General features: G+C 49.7%; 1 protein-coding gene across 1 annotated transcript in view; it reads left to right on the top strand.

Annotated features, from left to right (window-relative positions):
• Nucleotides 1-6,347: 6,347 nt before the first annotated feature.
• The window catches only part of LOC144116124 (uncharacterized), a 48,148-nt gene continuing 33,838 nt past the window's right edge, over nt 6,348-20,657 (top strand). Inside the window, exons 1-3 of the mRNA XM_077650814.1 lie at nt 6,348-6,421; nt 6,866-7,119; nt 7,216-7,475. Coding sequence (XP_077506940.1) covers nt 7,078-7,119; nt 7,216-7,475 — 302 coding nt within the window. The 5' untranslated portion in view covers nt 6,348-6,421; nt 6,866-7,077. The remainder of the gene's footprint in view (nt 6,422-6,865; nt 7,120-7,215; nt 7,476-20,657) is intronic.

Genomic DNA, 20,657 nt, shown 5'->3' with positions numbered 1-20,657 from the left:
ATAGAAACAATATACAATATATTCTCTGTTTGCCCAGCGTATACCGACGAGCGTACGTCCTATAAACATTGTATTTAGCAACTCACCCAAGTGCCTCTAACAGTGGACTGTGTGTTAGGTCTCTTAGCCTACATTAGGCAGCAGAGACATGCAACCAACTTTTTATTTGCCTACTTAGATGACGTTGCCCCACTCGACAAACTAATTTATATGTAGATCTCACCAGTATGCGTTCTTCATTGTTCATGTAGTAAACTTTGCCATCGCCTTTGTAGGACACTGCACTTCACCACTTAATATCTAGTAGCACTACTCAATGACGCAGCCCAAATTCAATGCCAATTTATTTTTTGTTCTTTTTCTTCTTTTACTTCTTTACTTTATAGTTGTGTGCACCTCTCTCCTTCCGCATTTGTATGCCCAATTTCTTTCCTCACTCGAGTAGCACATGCCAGCAATTTTTTCAAGCCGGCTAAAATCTCTGCTTTTCGATAAAAAGTTTCTCTCTCTCTCTCACGTTATCATCTTTAGAAATGTGCCAGCGAAAAGACATGCTTCCTCAGAGCATCGCACATTGTACATGGACGACAAGAAGAAACTTCCTTCTTTAGGAAATGGCGGACTAGCGTCTGTCCGGCGGTGAATTCGGAGCTTCATGCCACGAGCGTTCACTTGACGGACGGTCGTGACCCGACGGGTTAGATACGGGCTCACGGTTGTGTACATCTTGGAACGTAAGCTTTGCATGCAAGTAAGACAGACGGATGTGAGACCCAGTAAACAGCGCACACATACGCACAAACACATACGCGTGCCCTTGCGGACACTACATACACACACGCAGGCATGAACACGCTCAGAGTTCATCACCAGAAAAGCAACGACAAAGAGCGGCGAGAAAAGCTGTCCTTTGCAGCCTGCCAGACAACTGCATTCCGCATTCTCTCCGCAGACTTGCAAATACGCCGGTGTAGTAAGGCCCAGGAAGAAAGAGAATGTTTTGACAGAAAGCTTTGAAGACGCAGTCACTGGACGTGAAGGCCCTGCCGTGATTTGACTGTAAAAGTTGCGGGTTCGAACAAGAACGCGTTGTCTTTTTATAGTGGAAATAAAAGGGACTCGCTTTAAGATCTAATTTGTTTTTCATGGCGCTTCCCTTCCTTTTTTTATGGCTGTTCGCCACTGTGAACTCGCTCGAAACACACCAATTGCTTCTCTCGGCGGAGCTGTTGGATCTCGGTAAGTTTTGCAGATGGGACTCTTGTGCGTGGCCATCTGAATTTAAGCGAGGACGGAGCCACCCGCGCATCTGTGAATTCCAAAGAGACCATGAAAGCCTGAATAACCAAGGTCATTTTTATTTACTACCTGCGTGCACCATTTTGATCACATTCTACGCGCACCAGTCACACATATGGCCTTCTCCGCCTTGCATTTCGTTTCACTTTCGTTTTGAGCCCAGAGACGAGGTGCAGATGCTAATCTACAGTCACGAAGCGAATACTGATACCCTCTGTACTTGGAGAGTTTTACTTGCTTAGAGATTCCCACGCACATACAGACGGCAGTAGACGACAGAGGAAAGGGGTACGCACGCATGAAAAGACAGACAAAACAGAGATTCGAGGCGCTAAGTCCGAAAGAAGGAAGCAACAAAGATGCAGGCAAGGCAAAGAGGAAGGAGATGAAACAAGGTATAAAGAAAACACAAAGGAAAGAAAGTAGCAGTTTGCATGAGTCTTGAATTCACATAAAAGACAGTGTTTTTACGAGTGTGAGGAAATCTACAAGCAAGCGTTTCGGAAACGCGTAAGTCGGGCGCGCAGTTCATGCCACTCGATTGTTCCCGACCATTGTTTCCCTGTTGCCATTCCTTTCGGGAACACAAAACAGAGTGACACAGCCTTGTTTGAATGTGCGCTGTTTCTAAGGAAACCTGGGTGATTTTTCTGGCATCAAAAAAAAATAATAATTTCACGTGTGTATTTGGCCGACCATAGGTGACAATTTAAGAAAAAAGATTGGCGAATATTTCAATTATATGACATGACCATCAATTGGTTCTCTATCCGACATTCACTTCGACCCGAATTGAAGCAGTCGACCATGCCCTATTATTAAACTTCGAGCCACGCGGCAGCGCAAGCCCACCCAGTTATTCGTCTGGTATAAAGTCCATCGCTTTCGGCATATCGTCATTGCCATCGCTGAATTTGTTGCCGGAAAGCCAAACGCGTGTGCAGTGCCTGTAGCATGTGCCAAAATGGCGCTAAGCGCTGAAAACCCTGCACGAATGACAAGGGCATTCAGTGGGTTTTGCAACAGCGCAGAAATTGAGCTGAGGTGTTTACCGAGGTGTGTGCTGGGCCACATGCCCAGCATTCCCGGACAAAAATTTTGAAAATTGAAGAATTGTAAGGTACTGTTATGAAAATATATGAGGTAACAGTCCATTCTTCTGATATGTAGAGAAATCTTTTTTTAGAGTGCTTTTATCAGCCACATCGATAACAAGCATAGAAAAGCATAGAAAACTATAGAAAAGCAATTGGGAACACTTTTGACAATAGTAAAACGTTAATAGAAAAAAATGCAAGACTGCCGTCGTGTGATCGGCGGATATAATAATTGTTATAATGAAATCTTGCATTACATGAAAAAAAAAAAACAGACCGCTACCGTCTGGAAGACGTTGAAGTAACGAGCGTTAGCTGTTTGGTTTACTAGAATTGATATGAATAAGATTAAAGGGAGGTTTCGGCCACCCGGCGTTCTCGGAAGTATTCGAGTATGTGTGATCTCTTGAACTTATTTCCCAGATCTTGTTCAGCCACGGCGTAAGATGTCGATGGTTCGGGATCATCCGAGTCCTTCAAGCACACTGTGGTAGTGAACGTATCGGCGAAACGAGCGCATCTGAGAGGAGCTCCAGAGGAAGACGGTTCATTACGGATGGATGGAAAATAAGAGCGTGCCCTTTGAAACGGGTGGATTGTTACCATGCTCGGCTACGCATGAAGGCACGCCGCCTAGCGGAGCAATTAGGGTAACTCGATGCGCGCGCCTCCACGCGCATCGAGGCACCCTAGGAGCGATTGACACCTAGCGCCATTTATCAGAGAAATTGCGATGCACGTCTACCCGTCGTCAAGCTACACCCCCTCAAGATACGGCCCAAACGTAATTTGCTTCGTTTGGGGGGCCAAGGTGGGCCTAGAATTCTGCTTACGGTGCGATAAGGTAACGCTTCAATTAGTAATTGCATGTATACAATGTTTACCTAATTTTTAATTGTGGTTTTGTTTGTGTACCACAACCCATAGGGTTTTATTTGTCGACCAAATTAAGTACATAACTGTCCCCGGTGGGTGCCCCTTGTTGTTGCATGAATGTATACATGCATAGCGGTCCCAGTAACGGGACAGTTTTCCTACCCGCTATAGGATATTTTCTGGAGGGCGGAAAGCGATGGGAGGGCAGAACCAAGTTTAATGACCGCCACCTTGAATTTGAGAAACCGAAACTATGCTGCCATTTCGCCCCTGACGTCATACTCACCTAGTTCCGCCGATATCCACCATTTGGACCGTGAGGTCATCAGTGACACGTGGCAGGTCGTTGTTTCTACAATGCTATTCTAGATAGCGCTACAAGTCTCAGTGGGAGATGTGCTGTTTTCTAGTTTTTGCCGCAGATGGTGCTGTGATCTCAGAGTGGTAGCAGACCTTACGAAATCTCGAAACGTGATGAGTAAGAGCTAACGCTCTTAAAAATTGCGTTCATAAACGGTTTCCCGCTCAAAAATGATTATCTCCAGAATTGTTGGGTATGCCCTTTCCTCAAAAACCAATTTTCATTTTTAATTTTTTGCGCACAAGCATTACTCATAACCCGAGTAGTACGGCTTCGAAGAGCCTAAAAAAGATCCTGAGCGCAATTCATCAGTACAGGCCCAGTCACAGAGGAGACGGGAGGAAGGATGAGATAGAGGAGGAGCGAAAGGCGTGAAGGTTAACGGGGTCACTAAACTGCTTGTTCTACCCTGCGCTCGGGGAAGGGATGAAGGGATATAAAAGCAAATGAGAAAAGGGAGCTCACAGGGAAATTAAGCCAGTAAGCGAAAGGCGTGCGGTAAAGCCTCAGCTTATTGTGGAGGTCCGACGCTCTCAAGAAACGGAGGAGTGCCTGGAAGGCCTTCATCGCCGACGATCACCGCGGCTACTGTCTGAGAATCCTCATCTCCATCAGCAGGCGCGGCTCAAGACGCTCCATCGCACGGCACAGAGGCTACCTAGCGGTGCTCTATGCAGGGCATGCACGGAGAATGTGTGCTATGGTCTTGTCGCACCTGCAGATGGCGCATGCGGGGCTATCTATCAGCCATGCCGATAACAAAGTACAGAAGTGGTTCTTGAATGCGACACCAAGCTAGGGCAACATAGCTAAGTTGCTTCGCGTCGTGGTAGGCCGGGGGTCGGAGCTGCAGGTTAGTGTCCAGGAATTGTAGACGTGGGTTCGAAAACTGGCCGGAGCAGAGTGCAACCGGTACCGTGCGTGCTCTTTTCTCCAGCCTGAGCTCCACCCCACGCCACGATATGTCTAACAGAGACCAACGGCAGCTTTATGTAGGCCCACACTAAGATGAAAAGGCAGACAAGGTGGCCATACACGTCGATAAGACCGAATAGCTGGCGATCGGTGAGACGTGTCAAGTAGACACAGCACCAAGGAACACTGACCGCGCCGCCCAGCATGATAAAGACAGGCAGCTGAACCCGACTGCACGTAAAGCACCAAAATTATTAGACCTAAGGTTACCGGTTAACGCAAAAACCAGCGGAAGCAGATTGGCATTAGTGACCAAGAGGTCTGGAGTGGCAGGCCCATTTTGACGTTTCATAGGCGACTACCCGGTTGGGCGTCTCACAGGCTTGTTTTGGCGCCTATACGCTCACATGCATACTCAGTCTTCTACCGCTTGTGGTCTTCGTTTCGATCGCGTTCCTGGCAGACTTCACGGACTAAAGGGCTCGTTTCCACAAAGCAAATAGTCTTGTTACCAGTGTTGTCTTATTTGCAGTCGAAACCATCCGTTGGTTTTGAGGAAAGAAAAGGCGCATAGCTAACTGCCTGGGTCGCTCAATCGCTCTTTGAGGCACGTGGAGGTGGTGTCCACATATCGCGTTGTAACGCGTTACACGGCTGCCATTGTACCCCTTAAATGCTTCAATTAAATGGCTTGCACAAATCTATTAAAGCTTTCGCTGTAATAATAGGGGGACACATAAGTTCACCTTAAGAGTATGACGCAATAACGAAAGGACCGTGGCCGCTTGGGGGTCCCCTGGCGCACCGTTCCACAGAAATCGACACTCTCGTTGCCCTCACGTACTGCTTTATTGTCCATCATCGAGCATGTTATAATTAGGAACACAGATTAGTAACAGTAGTTAACTAAGTGTTCCTATAATGTAATTCGTCTACTGTGCGGAGTGAGGTGCCAGTAAAAAGCCTCCGTGTATCCCACTGAACAATGTTCCTCAGTGGTGTAGAGGTATAGCGTGCCTGGATCTCGACCCACAAGGTGGTGGTTCGATTCCGCTTGACCATCTCTTAGTGCAGCAGCACAGCTAGGCGCATTTTCCGATTTCGAGCATACTTGCGTACTTACGTCACTGAAGCCTGCTTTGTTGCAGCGGCCCACCTGCACACCGGGTTGTGGGTAACCTGCCAGCTGCACACAACTGGCCGTCTTTCACATAAGTGGATGCCTGGGTAAAGGGTGAAGGCCTTCAAGGTAAGGGCCTTTATGTCAAAATCCTTTAGCAAGTAAGGACCTTAAGTGCCACCGTAACTAGTGCTACTGCGCGATATTCCGCGCTTAGCCATGCTAAACCGTCTGCTATTTTTTTTTCTTTTCAGCGGAAATGTTTGTCCCCGTCACCATCCTGTCGACCAGTTAGAATTTTCTATTCACGCTAACGGCGCGTTTTTTCGCCGAACGGGACATTTCACGCTTTCACGTCAAAATCAACGAGATGCCGAGCGCTCGAAGCGAATGGTCTTGCGGTTCAGAGCTCCCGCAAGCCATCGCGGTTAGGACTGCCGACTGGGACTTGCTGCCTCCCCTTGCTCGGGGAGGAGGCCCCCTTCTGCGAACTCGGGGCGCCAATCGGCAGTCCCCGACCAACGACGACCCATTCCTGGCGGTCCTCGACGACCACTAGCAGTTTTCACACTGCTTTTCGCGGTTTTCGGCGGCTTTTCGCGGCTTTGGACTTAGCCGCGGGCCGCTTGGTTTGGCCGGAGAAGAAGAGGAGGACGAAGTTTCCTCCGGCCGCCTGAGCTGCGGTCTCTGGAGCCTCCGGGGTGCCCTTTCCAGCTGCGGCCCACGGTCCCGGTTGTACCTGCGGCCACCGCGGTGAGTTCGCGTGCCCGTTCCGCGGTTTATTGGCCGTTTTTCGCGGCCGGAACTTCTCTGCCGGCTGCCTTCCTGCGATCGGCTGCGGCGCCTGCTATTTGGCGGGAAGCCAGTCGGATCGTCCGCCCTGCGGTTCTTGAGTGCACAGGTGGGCCTTTACAACGCTGTCCCGCGCGCGCTCGCGGTCTTCGCCGGCTCCCTTTTGTGGGGCACTGGCGTTTTTTTTTGGCCTCTTTTTCGCGGCGCTGGTACCCTGGGCCTCGCGCTGAGGCTCAGCCCTAGCGAGGCCTAGGGATGGCCCCGCTTTGTTGCGCTGGTAGTCGGGCTGGCTATCGCTCGCGGCCGCCACAGTGAGTGCCTCGCGCACGCCCCTTCCTGCGTCGCCCACTGGGGCGAATTTACCAATCGTGGCGCTTTATCGAATTTTTCTCGATATGTCATCAGACTCGGGCACTTCGGGAGCCCGAACCGCCTCTTCGAGGTCCCCGTTCTCGGACGCCGGGGACGACCTCCTAGCCCGAAACACGGAACCGGGCCCAACCTTGCCGCCTCCTGCTGCGGTTCTGGACGTGACAGGTCCCGGTTCGGCGGCTTCTGAGACGGCTTCTGCGGCGGCGGCTCCCCCCGAGTCGCTGCTTAACCTAGGTTTTTCGGCGATGCCAGATTTCTCCGAGGTGACTGCGCTCCAGGAGCAGCTGGTAAATTATATAAACAGCTCGGAGAACAAAATTGCGATTAACTACCGCGTGGCTATCCTCAACATCTTCGGAGAGGTCGTCTCCCGTTGCGCGCAGTACCAGGCGCTGGCCTCGGATCTGAGGGGTCGTGCCGAGGTGCTGCGGGTCATGTGGTCCGCTGAGCGGCGGGAGTCCTCCGACGCCAGGGCCCGCGCCTCTACTGCGGAGGCGGGACTTCAAGTTGCCGCCACACCCGTCCCGCAGCCCACATTTGGGGAAGTGCTCCGTGGCCCTGGGTCTCGTCCTGCGGTTTCCGGTTCTGCGTCGGCGGAACCTTCTACTATAAACCAGAGACCTACCGTGGCGCCCCAACATCGGCAAGTTACAAATCACATCGCTTTCATTACTGCGACCTCGCTGGACTCCACGACACCAGCGCAATTAATTCAAACGCTTAAGGCGAATATTGTTCCGGAAGGCGCTGGAATAGGTCCTGTAACGTTCCAACCAACACAGAACGGCGTTACGGTCTCCGTGCAGTACCGCACCACTGTCGATAACCTGCGCGCTGCAGTAACAACGAACGCGGTCGCGCGTACAACATGTCAAATCAGTGTTGCGGAACGTCGTCGTCCTCACGTTCGGGTCTGGGGCGTTGACCGGACGACGACGTCGTCTCCAACATGAACAGCAAAAACCCAGGCATTAACTTGGACCCCAGACAACTGTACGCCGGTACAATTTTCGGGCGCGCGACGGGACAAAGACCTACGTTCTGTCCATGGCGCCCGACGCCTTCGCGCGTGCCATCACAAGGGGGCGCTTGATGATCGGGTGGTCTTCTGCTTTCGTGGCAGAGGACTTGCACGTACCAATGTGCACTTATTGTGCCACATACGGCCACTCGAGGTGGAACTGCCGTGCGAGTGCGGACGCCGCTAGGGCTGTGTGCACGAGGTGGCGCCGGGGCGCACCTCGTCTCGGATTGTGCCCTGTCGGACGGCGGCGCTTCTGTCGCGTGCGCCGTCTGCCGTCACGCGGGCCAAGAGGGCCCGCCGCACAGGGCGTGTTCGCCCGACTGCCCCGAGTTGGCCGCCTGCCTTGCGCGTTTACGCTCTCGTACTGTCTATGGGAGCACATAGTTGCACGACTCCTGGAGAGGGTGCGGAGAGAGCCTGACTGTTTTCACTTCTGTTTCTGTGCACGAGGGTTCGGCGCCTTGTCTACGGACGATGTCGCAGGGCTCCCTACATCTTTTTCTTTTTATTTCACTATCTTTTAGCTTCTTCTTCAAACATTCTTTTCCTTTTACTGTTTTCATTTCTCTCACTTTTAAGTTATAAATGTTTTATTTGTACACCTTTTCTCTCTAATCGACTTTATACCTCTTTCCACATATTATGCTCATTTCCTATATCTCACTATACCGGTCCGGCTCTCTCCCTTTCTCTCTTTCCACAATTACATTCACCTTCTAGGTTCACGCACAGCGCGGTAGCAACTCGACAACACTTGTCATACAATTCCAAACTCTCCTCAACAAAATCTTTTCCTTCAAACCTCCTTTCTTTTCTGAGGTTTGCACACTATTTATTTACACAAAGGTATGTGCTTCGCACCTCTACATTTGCGCAACATGTTATCGCACCAAAACCACGGGGGTTGTTTCATCTCAAATCATACCGCCATGTTATTCGACTCCTTTAACTCATCATGATTACCACTCCAACATTTTCGTTTATCCAGGCTAACTTAGACCACTGTGGAAACGCGACCCCCGTGCTGGTGGAAACTATGAGAAACGACAATCACATGTTTGCACTCATCTCAGGTCCATACACTCGACAGTACACCATACAGGGCATACCACGAGAATGGTCTGTTTTCACCGCAACTACACGACCACGCTGTGCAATACTTGCACGCAACACCACATACGGCGTTTTCCCCATCCTGACCTCGCCAAGGGTGGCTGTTGTCTGTACTTCGACCACTGCATAATTCACGCTCATCTCCGCATATGCTTCGCTACACTTTCAAATTACGCCAACATTCGACGACATGCTACACGTACTTTTGCTCATGGAGGGGACACCAGCAGTCGTTGCGGGAGTCTTTAATGATCACCATTCGGCACGGGAACCCCATATTTCTGATGTCCGAGGTGGAGAGCTGTTAAGTTTCGCCATGGCGTATGGCCTAATCATTTTGAATGACCCTACGTCCCGTCCCGCAGACACCACTGGCAAGTTTCCGATACAACTACATTCTCTGAACACAAGTATACAACAGTTCCATTTGGCAGCCAGGCGAGTGGCCGCGAGCGTCGCTTCACGCATTGCGGAACCACACGCGTGCTAGCATCATTGGCCCCATCTCCATTTTTCACCACAGTGGTCGGAGCTGATCTAGAGTCACCACAATCATTGGAATACACGCTAGTATGTACGACCGCTTAAAACACATACACTCGTCCTCACGACCCATTTTCCAAACTTCACGACATCACGATTCAAACTCGTGGTGACGGTGGAATCGGCCCTCGAGCGATCCAGGGTTCGCGCCATGCTTCGACGATATCAGCGCATCAGAGACTATCACCTCCGACAACATTTCGACACTCAGTATTGCACAGCACTTAAGACATATCACACACACATTACAACCGCCCGCGACGCAGACACAAGAAGCATTGCACGCGAGTCAATTAAATCCAGCATATACGGCACGCCTTTCCAGGTGGCTTTTGCAAAGTTTCGGGCGCCAGTGGTTTTGCCGCCCCTGCGACGCTAGGACGGCGCTTTAACAGCCACCACACTGGAAACAGTCAAGCTTCTTCTCGACACCCACATCACATCAGACGACATCACTGTAAACAACATGCTACACACACAAATGAGAACTGATGCTGCAGGCCCGCTTCCCGGGGGGCCCCGACGATGTCCCCTTCACGCGCGGCGAGATGCACGTTGCTGTTTCCCGAATGAAGAGCGGTGTGGCGTTCAGGCACGACGGCCTCACGCCGCGCGTTGTTCGCGCTCTTTGGGAGACTCAACCACACTCCCTCCAACTCGTTTTCTGCGCGGCGCTGAAGCTGGGACATTTTCCGACGCTCTGGCGGAAGGGCCGTATCTTATTCATTCCGAAACTGGGCCGGCCATCTGACGAACCGCATTCGTACCGTCCTATAGTAATGAACTATGGTCGTCTCTACCATTTCATGGCAACCCGAAATTTACTTCATCAGGATAAATTTGGCTTTACTCGACAGCGCGGAGCTGTTCACGCTCTCTACTCTTTAAATTGTCAAAATTAGAGGGATGAGAGCAGATGGTCTTCACGCATTACTGATTTCAATCTACTTCAGGGGAGCCTTCGATAGTGTGTGGTATCCCCTAGTCCTCACTTCCCTCGGACGATGGGGGTGCCCGAGAAATCTCTGTGTGCTCCTGCGGTCTTTTCTATCCGACCGCGAGGTGGTTTACCACTCGAGGGCGGGAGACGCGGTTGTGCGTCCCACCTTGCGAAGTCCACAGGGTTCTCTGCTGTCACTGCTTCTCTGGAAAATAGTGGTGCGTGGTTTGCTCGAGCAGCCTATGCCAGAGTGTGTGTCGCTCCAGGCCTATTCTGGCGACGTTGTCGTTCTTGTGCCTGGATCAGGCAGGAAAGCGTTGCAAGAACTGGCGGAGAATGCGCTCGGCAGAATGGCGACATGGGCGAAGGCGGCGAGGGTTACCATAAGCGCGGAAAAGACGGTGTGCTTACTCGTCACCCCTCCCAGAGGGGGCATGGGCGAACGCCGACCACCGTTCGCCTTGGCGGTGTGGCTCTGAAATTCTGGCCTGCCGTCAGGGTGCTCGGAGTCTTTTTTGACCCCACCCTCTCGTTCATAGCTCACGGCAACCATCGCAAAGAGCGTGCCGAGCTGCTTGCCGCGCGCCTCGGCACTTTTATTCGCCTCTGTGGCACACCGGCACCTGCGCAGCTCAGAGCGATTTATCAACAGGTCGTTCTGCCTGCCCTCGCATATGCGTCCCCTGTATGGTGGACTGAGTGTCCCCACTCGGGTCTTCGTGCACGGTTGGTGTCGGCGCAGCGGGCCCCGCTAATTGCGTTGGCGGGTGCCTAGTCCACCACCAGCACGAGGGCGCTTCAAATTTTACTGCACGCGGCGCCGCTCCAGTTGGACCTTGTTCGGTTGAACGCGGAGTTTCACCTGTTCGCGTTGAGATTAGACACCAAATTTGGCCTTCATTCATTTTCTGCCCCCGAAATGGCGGTCCCATTTGATGACGCGCTCCAGCATCGGTCGGAGGTCATTTCGTTTGGGCACGTCCGCCTAGACATGTTGGCGACGGAGCTGGTGGCGTCGGCTCCGGTACTTCATGTTTACACTGACGGCTCATATACCTGGACGGCTGCCGGCGCGGCGTACGTGGCCTTTATCGCGGCCGGTAGATTCGATTCGGTCGGCAGTTTCCGCATTGAGGGCGCTTCCACCGCGTATTCCGCGGAATTAATTGCAGTTGAGGAGGCCCTCAAATACTTAATTACACATCGCGCTACAACACCTGTCAACATCCACAACAATTCTCATTCATTACTATCAGCACTATACTCACATACACAACTGCGGATAAGGAGCCGCCACGGTGGCTGAGTGCTTATGGCGCTCGGCTGCTGGCCCGAAAGACGCGGGTTCGATCTCGGCCGCGGCGGTCGAATTTCGATGGAGGCGAAATTCTAGAGGTCCGTGTACTGTGCGATGTCAGTGCACGTTAAAGAACCCCAGGTGGTCGAAACTTCCGGAGACCTTCACAGCGGCGTCCCTCATAGTCTGAGTCGCTTTGGGACATTAAACCCCCATGAACCCCTAAAAAATGCGGATAAAACAACACATTCCATCAAGCAACTACTCATATCTATCACACTCACACGGCCATGTTGTACCATGTCCCAGCCCATAGCGGAGTACTAGGCAATGAACTGGCCGACATGGTTGCGACACGGGTCGGCACATCACATAGGCTGTGCTTCTCTGCTCGTTCGAGGGCCACTATCCGTTACGTCCTCCGTAGGTGGCCCGTGAGCAGTGGGCACTCTGGTGGAGAGAAAATAATGAGGGCATGGACATCTTTTCTTGGGTGCCCTATGTCCTCAATTTACCATCAAACTTCCCTCCACCGAAACCACTCGTCTCACTTTTCACCGGACACGGCAGTTTTTCGGCTTATTTTCACCGCTTTGGTTTCACATCATCGCCACAATGTCCATGTGGTCATCCGGAGGGAGACGTTCCTCACTACCTTACAGACTGTCCGCTTACACAACATATTGTCGCACGCCTCCCACAGCCACAACCCAACCAGGCTCCCACTGCCCACTGACGCTCTTGGTTAGATTCCCTAAGCAACTGCTCTTTCCTTTTACAAATTACATCCATCATAATTTCGGCTTTGCCGAATTACTCTTGTTGACAATTTCCTACACTTCGATTAATCCGCGCGTATTTGACCACAGGGTGGGGCCATTCTGGCCCAAAGAGGTGGACACGCACAGCGTCCGCTCCACCCCAGGTTGAGTACTGCCAATCACACACTACATTTCATACATATTTACCACTTGCGTGTATTCCAAAATGTATCCACCATTTTCCTGCATTCGAACACATCCAATTTCCTATATTCATCAACCACAAAAATGCATTATTCTGTCCAGCGTAAAATTGTACCAATTCGTATTTTCAACCTCACTATCACTCCTTTCCTTTTTGACTGCTTGCAGTTTCACAATCCCAACCTATAGTTACATTTACCGAGCACCATGCTGACAAATTTAACCCTTCTACATTTGCACAAGCAGTCCTAATTCGTTTATTACCCTCTCTAGAAAGGATAGAGGTCTTTTCTTCCTTTTTTCTTCTCTTTCCTTATTTTCTCCTCTCTGTTCTCTTCTAGTTTCCGGCACCCTTCACCAACGTTAACCATGTCATCAGGGCCTCAAGTCTTCTACTTCAAGTCTTCAAGGCCATTTAACCATCACATTTATTCTCTCTCTACTATTTTCCCATTTCTCTCATCCTCATAATTTCTACCTGTTTCTTTTTCTTTTATTACTGTATACATTCCCCTTTCTTTTCTCTTTTCTCTCCCCCTCCTTTTGGCACCCCCATTGCTATTGAAAAAATATCTTGATCATTCAATAACTAAGCTCTGCGATAACTTCACCCCTCTGTGCTCGTTGAGCCCTTAGAACACACTGTTACCGTGCCCAGCTTTATTTTTCCAATTGGCTTTTTCTTTTGAATTGATTTTTTTGTAATTTTTGCCCTGTTTATTTACCTTTGGTTTTAAGCCTGTTATTCCCACGCATGTGCAGCCTTTTTCTCGTTCCACTTTATTTTTGCTGTTGCTTTTCTGATTTTAGCCTGTAATGAGACTGATTGGGGCGATACCCCAGTGCGGCTGCCAACTATGGGGCGTCGTAGAATGTGATAAACCTTGCCTGCAGTGCATTGTATGCATGCGCCGACTCTCGATGACGACATAGACTGCTATTTATTTCTTCTTTTCTTGTCGCTTTTTGCAGCACGAAGAAACGCGTAGTATTAGTGGCGCCTTGCGGTTTTGCGCGGCGCTTGAGCGGACGACCGTTGGTAAAGACCAGATGGCCGTGAATGCAGCCATTTAAGCAGCCAATTCGGTGTGAGCGCTGGTTATATTAACAAAAGAATTGTGGGGGCACTCCCCTTGCTCTTTCAAAAATCCTGAGCTTAGCTTCCGGCCGCTCAGTTGGCGCTTGCCCTTTGAAATTGGCTGCATGCCGCACCGATAGCTGTCTTTTTTTACTGCACACAGAATTCGGCAGTGTACAAGCGCTGAGGCAAATATGAAGAAGGGATATTTATATAACCAGGTGTTTCAGGAAAGACTGCACGTAATTTTCATAACTAGGATTTGAGGTTAAAAATATGGTTTTGCGCCATAGTATTACCATTGCTGGCGGACACCACAAAGCCGGCGAATCGTTTTGACTAGCAAGGTGGTAACCGGTATTACGTAATAGTCATATCAGTTTTAGAATTTCGAAAACACGATTATCTTCGGCGCTATGGCTCGACAAAATTTAGCTACATCGTGCAAAATACATGCGCTTTCAAAGAGCATGCAGGCAAAGCAACTTTTCCAGTGCACGTAAGGTTTATGGTTTCTGGGTGTTTAACGACCCAAAGGGACTCAGGCTATGAAGGAAGGAAGGAAAACGTTTATTGAGCTCTAGAGAGTAGGTGAGGAATTTGGCGGAGTCAGATGGTGTCTTCAATCTTCTTAGCAATGGTCGTCTGCCCCTAGTCCAGGGCTCCGCTGGATGCCGCTGCCAGCTGTGCGCACCAGATCAGCCCAAGTTGGACGTCCTGATGGTCTCTGGAGAGCATTCCTTCCCATTGCTCCGCACTCGGGTTTGGTATTTTTGGTGCCACCTCTATTTTCTGGCAGGCCCACGTTACGTGATAGAGCGTGGGTGTTTCATGGCACCATGGGCATTTGTCTGTGTATCGTGTGGGTTGTATTTTGTTGAGTGTATTTAGATTCGGATATGAGTCCGTTTGTAGCAGGCTCCAGGCGACGGCGTCTTCCCTGGAGAGAGATTTATGTGGTGGGGGTACCGTTTCCTGCAGCCCTTGTAGTGGTTTAAGATTGCCGAGTAATCTCTAGGGACAGGTTCGGCTTCCTCGAGGTCGCTTGTGGGGGGAGCTCGGTAAAAAGTGTACCCTCGAGCTACTCTGTCGACCGCCTGGTTGCCTTCCACTCCCGCGTGTCCCGGCGTCCATACTATCGTATGTGTTATTGGTTTTTATTCTTCTGTGCTTTGTTTGGGTCGGTCCCCAAAGCGGAGTATGCGGAGCGCTCTGTGACCTATTCTGCCTAACATGAAGTTTCGGCATGCCGTTTGAGAGTCGGTTAGTATTGTTAAGGATCGCTTAGTCCGGTAGCCCTCCGCTGCCGCTAGAGCGACGGCCACTTCTTCAGCCTCGACTACCGTGTAGCCCCGTAGCGACGCGCTGATGATTTCCCGCATGGCCTAGTTTATCACAGCCGCTACCGCGTTGGGGTCGCTTTGTCCTGTCCTTCTGGAGTATGTGGCTGCGTCCACATGCACCGTTGTTGCATGGGGGCTAGTGATTTTTGGATGTACTCTGCTCTTGCCTTTCTGCGTTCTTCGTGTAGGTTGGGGTCCATGTTCTTGGTTATGGGGGTCACTCTAATTGTGCCCCGTATGCCGTACGGAATAGTCGCGGTTTGCTGGATTTCTTGTATTTGTTCGTTGCATCCCAGCTTCTGCAGAAGCTCCCTGCCAGACGGAGTCTGTTGTAGTCTCTGCAACTGGGCGGCGTGTTCTGCCTCTCTGAGTTCTTCAAAGTTGTTATGAAGTCCTAGGGCTGAAAGCTTCTCTGTGGATGTGCATTGTGGTAAGTGGAGGGCTGTTTTGTATGCTTTGCGTATAATCGCATCAATATGTTGGATTTCGCTTTTGATGGGGTTGTAGTATGGGAGACTGTAGGTGACTCAGCTGATCACCAGGTTCCTGACCAGCTTTAGCGTGTCTTCTTCTCGCATGCCCGAGCGTTTATGGGAGACGCGCGTGATCATGCGGGCAACTTGTAGGGTGGAAGCTTTGAGTAGAGCAAGGGCATGTGTACACCGTTGGTTTGATTGAGTAGAGCAAGTGCATGTGTACACCGTTGGTTTGATTGTATCCACATGCCCAAGATTCTTATGAGTGTTTTCTCTGTATTTTCCCTCTAGGTAGACGTTTAGCCTAACCTCGTCGCTCTTCGGGACTGTGCGGTTTGTTTTCCTCTCCAGACTCCGAGCAGTTCTGATTTTTCGGTGGAGCATGCTAGCCCTCTCGCTATGAGGGACTCAGGCTATGAGGGACGCCGTAGTGAAATGATCCGAAATTTCGATCACGTGGAGTTCTTGACTGGCGTCGCACAGTACATGGGCCTTTAGAGTTACGCCTTCGTCGAAATTCGGCCTCCGGAGCTGGGATCACACCCGCGTCTTGCGGGTCAGCAGCCGAGCGCCATAACCACTGAGCTACCACTGTGGCAAAGCGCGTAACTAGTAAAAAAAAAGTCAATTTTGTCGAGCCACAGCGCCAAAGGTAGTCGCGTTTTCAAAATTCTAAAAACTGATATGGCTATAACTAATGACCGGCTACAAATCTATAATTGCAACCAGGCGCGTAACTAATATTAGTTACTAAAAATTAGTTAAACAGCTTACTACTAAGACGATTCACGGATTTTCTGGTGTCCACCAACGCTGGTAATACTGTGCTGAAAAAGCCATATTTTAGCTCAAGAAACCTATTTTTGAAAATTACTTCGTGTTCCCTGAAACACCTGGTATACCGCGTTTTTTTTAGAAGGCCCAAAATGGTTATAAAAAGGGTACTTGCTTTTAATTTATTTTAGCCCTGTGGCTACAATGGGGGCTACGGCGGGCACCAGGTAAGCGGCACAATTCTTTGATTAGTTCGCTAATTATTTAAACACGTTAATTAACTTTTATAATCTTTATTTTAGCGTTATGTTGTATTAGCAGAATCCGAGAGCGTCCTGCAAAGAGTCTAGCCAAAAGAAAAAATGCATGGCAAATTTTCAGCACTGGTTACGAGGCGAGAAAAATTAGTAGGACCCTTAGGATTCGCGTTAAGAGTAGACGTGAGAGCGCTTTCTCCTCCTTTTTCTCTTTTATATTTCTTTTTGTTTCTCATTTTTACTTATACACATACGTGCTATTTGTTTCAGTATACAATGAAGCACCATAACACGAGCTTTTCATTCAGTGCAGTTCTGACGCCTAACACATTCATGTTTTAATTACCATAACATCAGTATACATCCCAGACGTACGTTTCTAAGCCATGCACGCGTTCGCTAGGTGCCCTTCTAACAAGCCTTATCAAACGACCCTTCGTGGCCTATGCGTTGCGTGCCCGCCTGGCAAGCAGAGGGCCTGGTTTTCAACCCCAATGCCGGCTAATTACTTTTAATGAATTGCTCCTGTATTCTTAAATACCCCTATTAGAGAAACCTCCTAGATGATTTTGGCTTCATTTGAACCCTCCCCCAATTCGTTGCTACATTTGAAACTTCTGGGATTCTCCTGCAAATAAATAACTGGCTGGCTGACTCACTTCGACAAATGACGCAGCACGACGGACAACGTCGCCGGGTTTTCAGAAGAACGTGACTTGTTTTTTTTTCTTCACAAGTATTCTGTGTAGGTCAAAAGAAAGCCCGTTAAATTCTCCAGTGCGAAACATCCACTGTGCGGTTCCTACAGGTATGTACCGTATTTGCCAAAAGTAAGAGAGCAGCCTACCGCGCCGGCGGCCGGAGCACGCTCGCAGCCGAGCGATGGCGCTCCTGCCTTCGGTCCTGGCCGCTGCTCCTCGGCTGCGAATGCGAACTGGCTGACGCAAGTCTGCGGGTATGACAAGAGAGAGGTGGGCAACCTCAAGTCGTGAGGTGAGGTCGGCGACAACTCGAAAATTTTGGAGTGAGGTCAGCAAATTGGACCTCAAAATCACGCGTGAGTTTGAGGTTGAGTGAGGTCGGCATTCAGTGAGGTCGAAATTTTGAGGTCGAGACTTTTTGCAGTTGCCACGTCTTACTCCGACGAGTGTCACTTCTGAAGCGGAGTTGCAGCGCATCACCGCAGTGTTCATGCAATGACGCTTGGTGTTCGATTTCCCCTGTCTAGACAACCGGATGCCACAGTTCCCTCTTAGCTTCCGCTGCAGCGCCGTAATGTCCGTTCAGTCTGAGCCTACAGGAAGACGCACCCCTCGGGTCTTCCTGGAAGCAGTGTTACTGTCACAGCACGCCAATCTCCCTCCCCCTTGCCCCGGTGGCGTGGAAACCGGCTGCCTGCCGGTCGGCTCAAACTCCCGGGAGCGCGCAAAGCACGTAACCTACGTTGACCCGCCGTAGCTCTGTTTGATGCCGCAAACAAATAAGTTCAGTCCAACAAGCACGCAATAAATTCGTCGCAGCGCGGATAGCCCCAAGCAAGACTGCTTAGTGCTCATGCTCGTTGCCGGAGCTAACGTCATGGTTCTTGCCTTGCAGTAGAATAAAAGGGACCCTTCTGTACATTACAAGCCGACTTAACAGAAACTGTAGTAGTCGGCACTGGCGAGAGAATGTGATTCAGGTCGTTCCTAACAAGGACACCTGCTGATATGATTAAAAACGTACGAAGTCAGAAAAACCTGTATAACACCGTCTACGTTTTTGATCGGTGACTTCCCCTTTCGAACCTCACACTAATTCTGTATATTCCCGTTCCGTAATGCAAGCAGTTACAAATATAATTTTTTATTCCTTCCAAATAATCTCTCTTTTGGTGTGCGATTCCTTGTTCATTCTCGGAAATTTGCTTATGCTGAAACATTGCAACACGAGGCGAATGCACCAGCATAGCCGTGTTGCCGCGGCAAAAAAATGCGAAACTATAATGAATGCATGGTGATGTGGTAGCTGATTCCTTTTCTTTTTTTTTAAATGAAGATGTGTGAATGGAACTGATTACATGCTGGCACTGTGCTGCTGAGGCGCTGTTTCAAACCTTTCAATATGACGTTTAATTGTGCATACTGTTGTTCGCTTCTGTTTTTAGTGTGCGATTTTCGTTTCTGTGTTTCTAACCATTATCTTTTCTTTCTTTTCTCGTATGGGACCAGTCAGGTTGGCGGCCAGCCTTGCAGACGACCAGGCACTGCACGTTATATTTGCTTTAACTGTTTTCCAGAGACCCATCGTTCACCTTAAACGGTTTCGCAGAATGCCCGCGTGGTGCTCGTGGGTAAACGTCGAGGAAGCTAGCGTACCATTGATGAGTTCAGTTTTGAAGGAAAACAAGTCATTGACTTCAAGCAGCTTGTCTCAGACTGGTTGACGAAATTGTACTCAAAATTCTGTTGAGGCGTATGAGTACTTAGGCGTTTTTTTTTTTCGGGGGGAGGGGGAGGGGGGAGGGAAAAGACTTCGCTGCGGGGAAATTTGAGCGGAGAGCCATGGTGCTCTTAATAGAGACCGGTTCACACTGCCCACTCTAGGCCAGTTGTTCTGACCCGTGTGATTTTACTGGTTGGCACAGTGTTCGAAGACGTAATCTACCCCTTTAATTCAAAATGCCGCGTGTTCACCCGCAGAATTCCTAGGATTTCGAATCCATCACTATCGCCACCTGGAGGGAAGTGGCGGAAACAGGGGCGGGTCTTGAACTCCATTGAACTTCAACATCATCATCCTTAATTAATAGCCGCATGGTATTCCTATTTTTCCACACAATAATTATCGTCGGTTGGTGGGTAATGTGCAATATTTAATCAATATTCTGGCAACCTTTAATTTGTTAGCAGTATATCAGGCTTCCCCGGGCTCATAAGGATACACTCTTAGCATCATCATCATCGCCATCATCTCGAGAGTCAAAGGCATGTGTCGTAAGATCTTTGCAGGATGTCACACATGAGAACAGGCGCGTTTACCTGCTGGACAATCCGAATATCATTAATGTGGATCGGGTTGTGGGCACTGTTTGTAATGCGTCATGCGCGCATGTGTAGCAATGTGGGATCCATATGGATCTTGAAATGGGGATGGAAGGGGGGTGGATGGGGGCCTGGTATGGCGAGAAGTTACATCGTTGTCACGTCAATAGGTGTGATGTCATATTACAGTGCCGCCACGTGACTAGGTTTGATGGCACATTACATCGCTGTCACATGACCTGGTATGACGGCACACTCACGTGATGTCATCACTAATTATACTAATTAGTCTTAGCGTTACCTCATTATATTATTAAACATTAACTGCGCGAGGTCATCATCATCGTCACGTGACTCGTCGGCTCGTGACGTCGCAAGGCGCCGTTTCTTGCGGACTCTTTTTTCCGGATATGACCTTGAAAGCGAGCCATCTAATGCTTTCGAATTAATAAAAGAAGCCACTAGCTTCTACACAGACATAAATACAACGTGCCTCTGTTGGTTTACTACAGTCGCAGCTTGTTAAGTGGTGTTTTCGAACGCAACATAGAGAGGAGTGAAAAGCATTCTCGCTATGCCGGATAGAGCTTGAAAATCGAAATATACTGACATGCGTCTGCATAACCGTCGCATTGGAAAGTACATCGACGGCCAGTTTCTTTATATACGGCAACTATTCTCAAGCCTGAAAAGAGTATCGTGAATACCTCCCCCCTCCCAAAACTGGTAGATGGTGTAGAAGGGCTGTGTTTGTCAACTGCCGGTTCGTGCGTGAATGAGCGAGAAGCTTCCAATACGAACAAGTATGCACGAACTAGGTTGCCAAATACTGACACATATAAAGTACTCACCGACGTACTGGTGGTAACCGCGTATGGGACACCCCTACGCGCTGGCCATACACTCTATGAGGGTTCATCCCAGATAATAAGCTTCTCCTAATGCGTGCACATCAGTAGTGTCTGTGCACACCTTAATAAATAATACCATCA

Source organism: Amblyomma americanum, chromosome 1 (assembly GCF_052857255.1).
Source record: "Amblyomma americanum isolate KBUSLIRL-KWMA chromosome 1, ASM5285725v1, whole genome shotgun sequence".
Lineage (NCBI taxonomy): Eukaryota > Metazoa > Arthropoda > Arachnida > Ixodida > Ixodidae > Amblyomma > Amblyomma americanum.
This window is presented reverse-complemented; position numbering and strand designations above follow the sequence as displayed.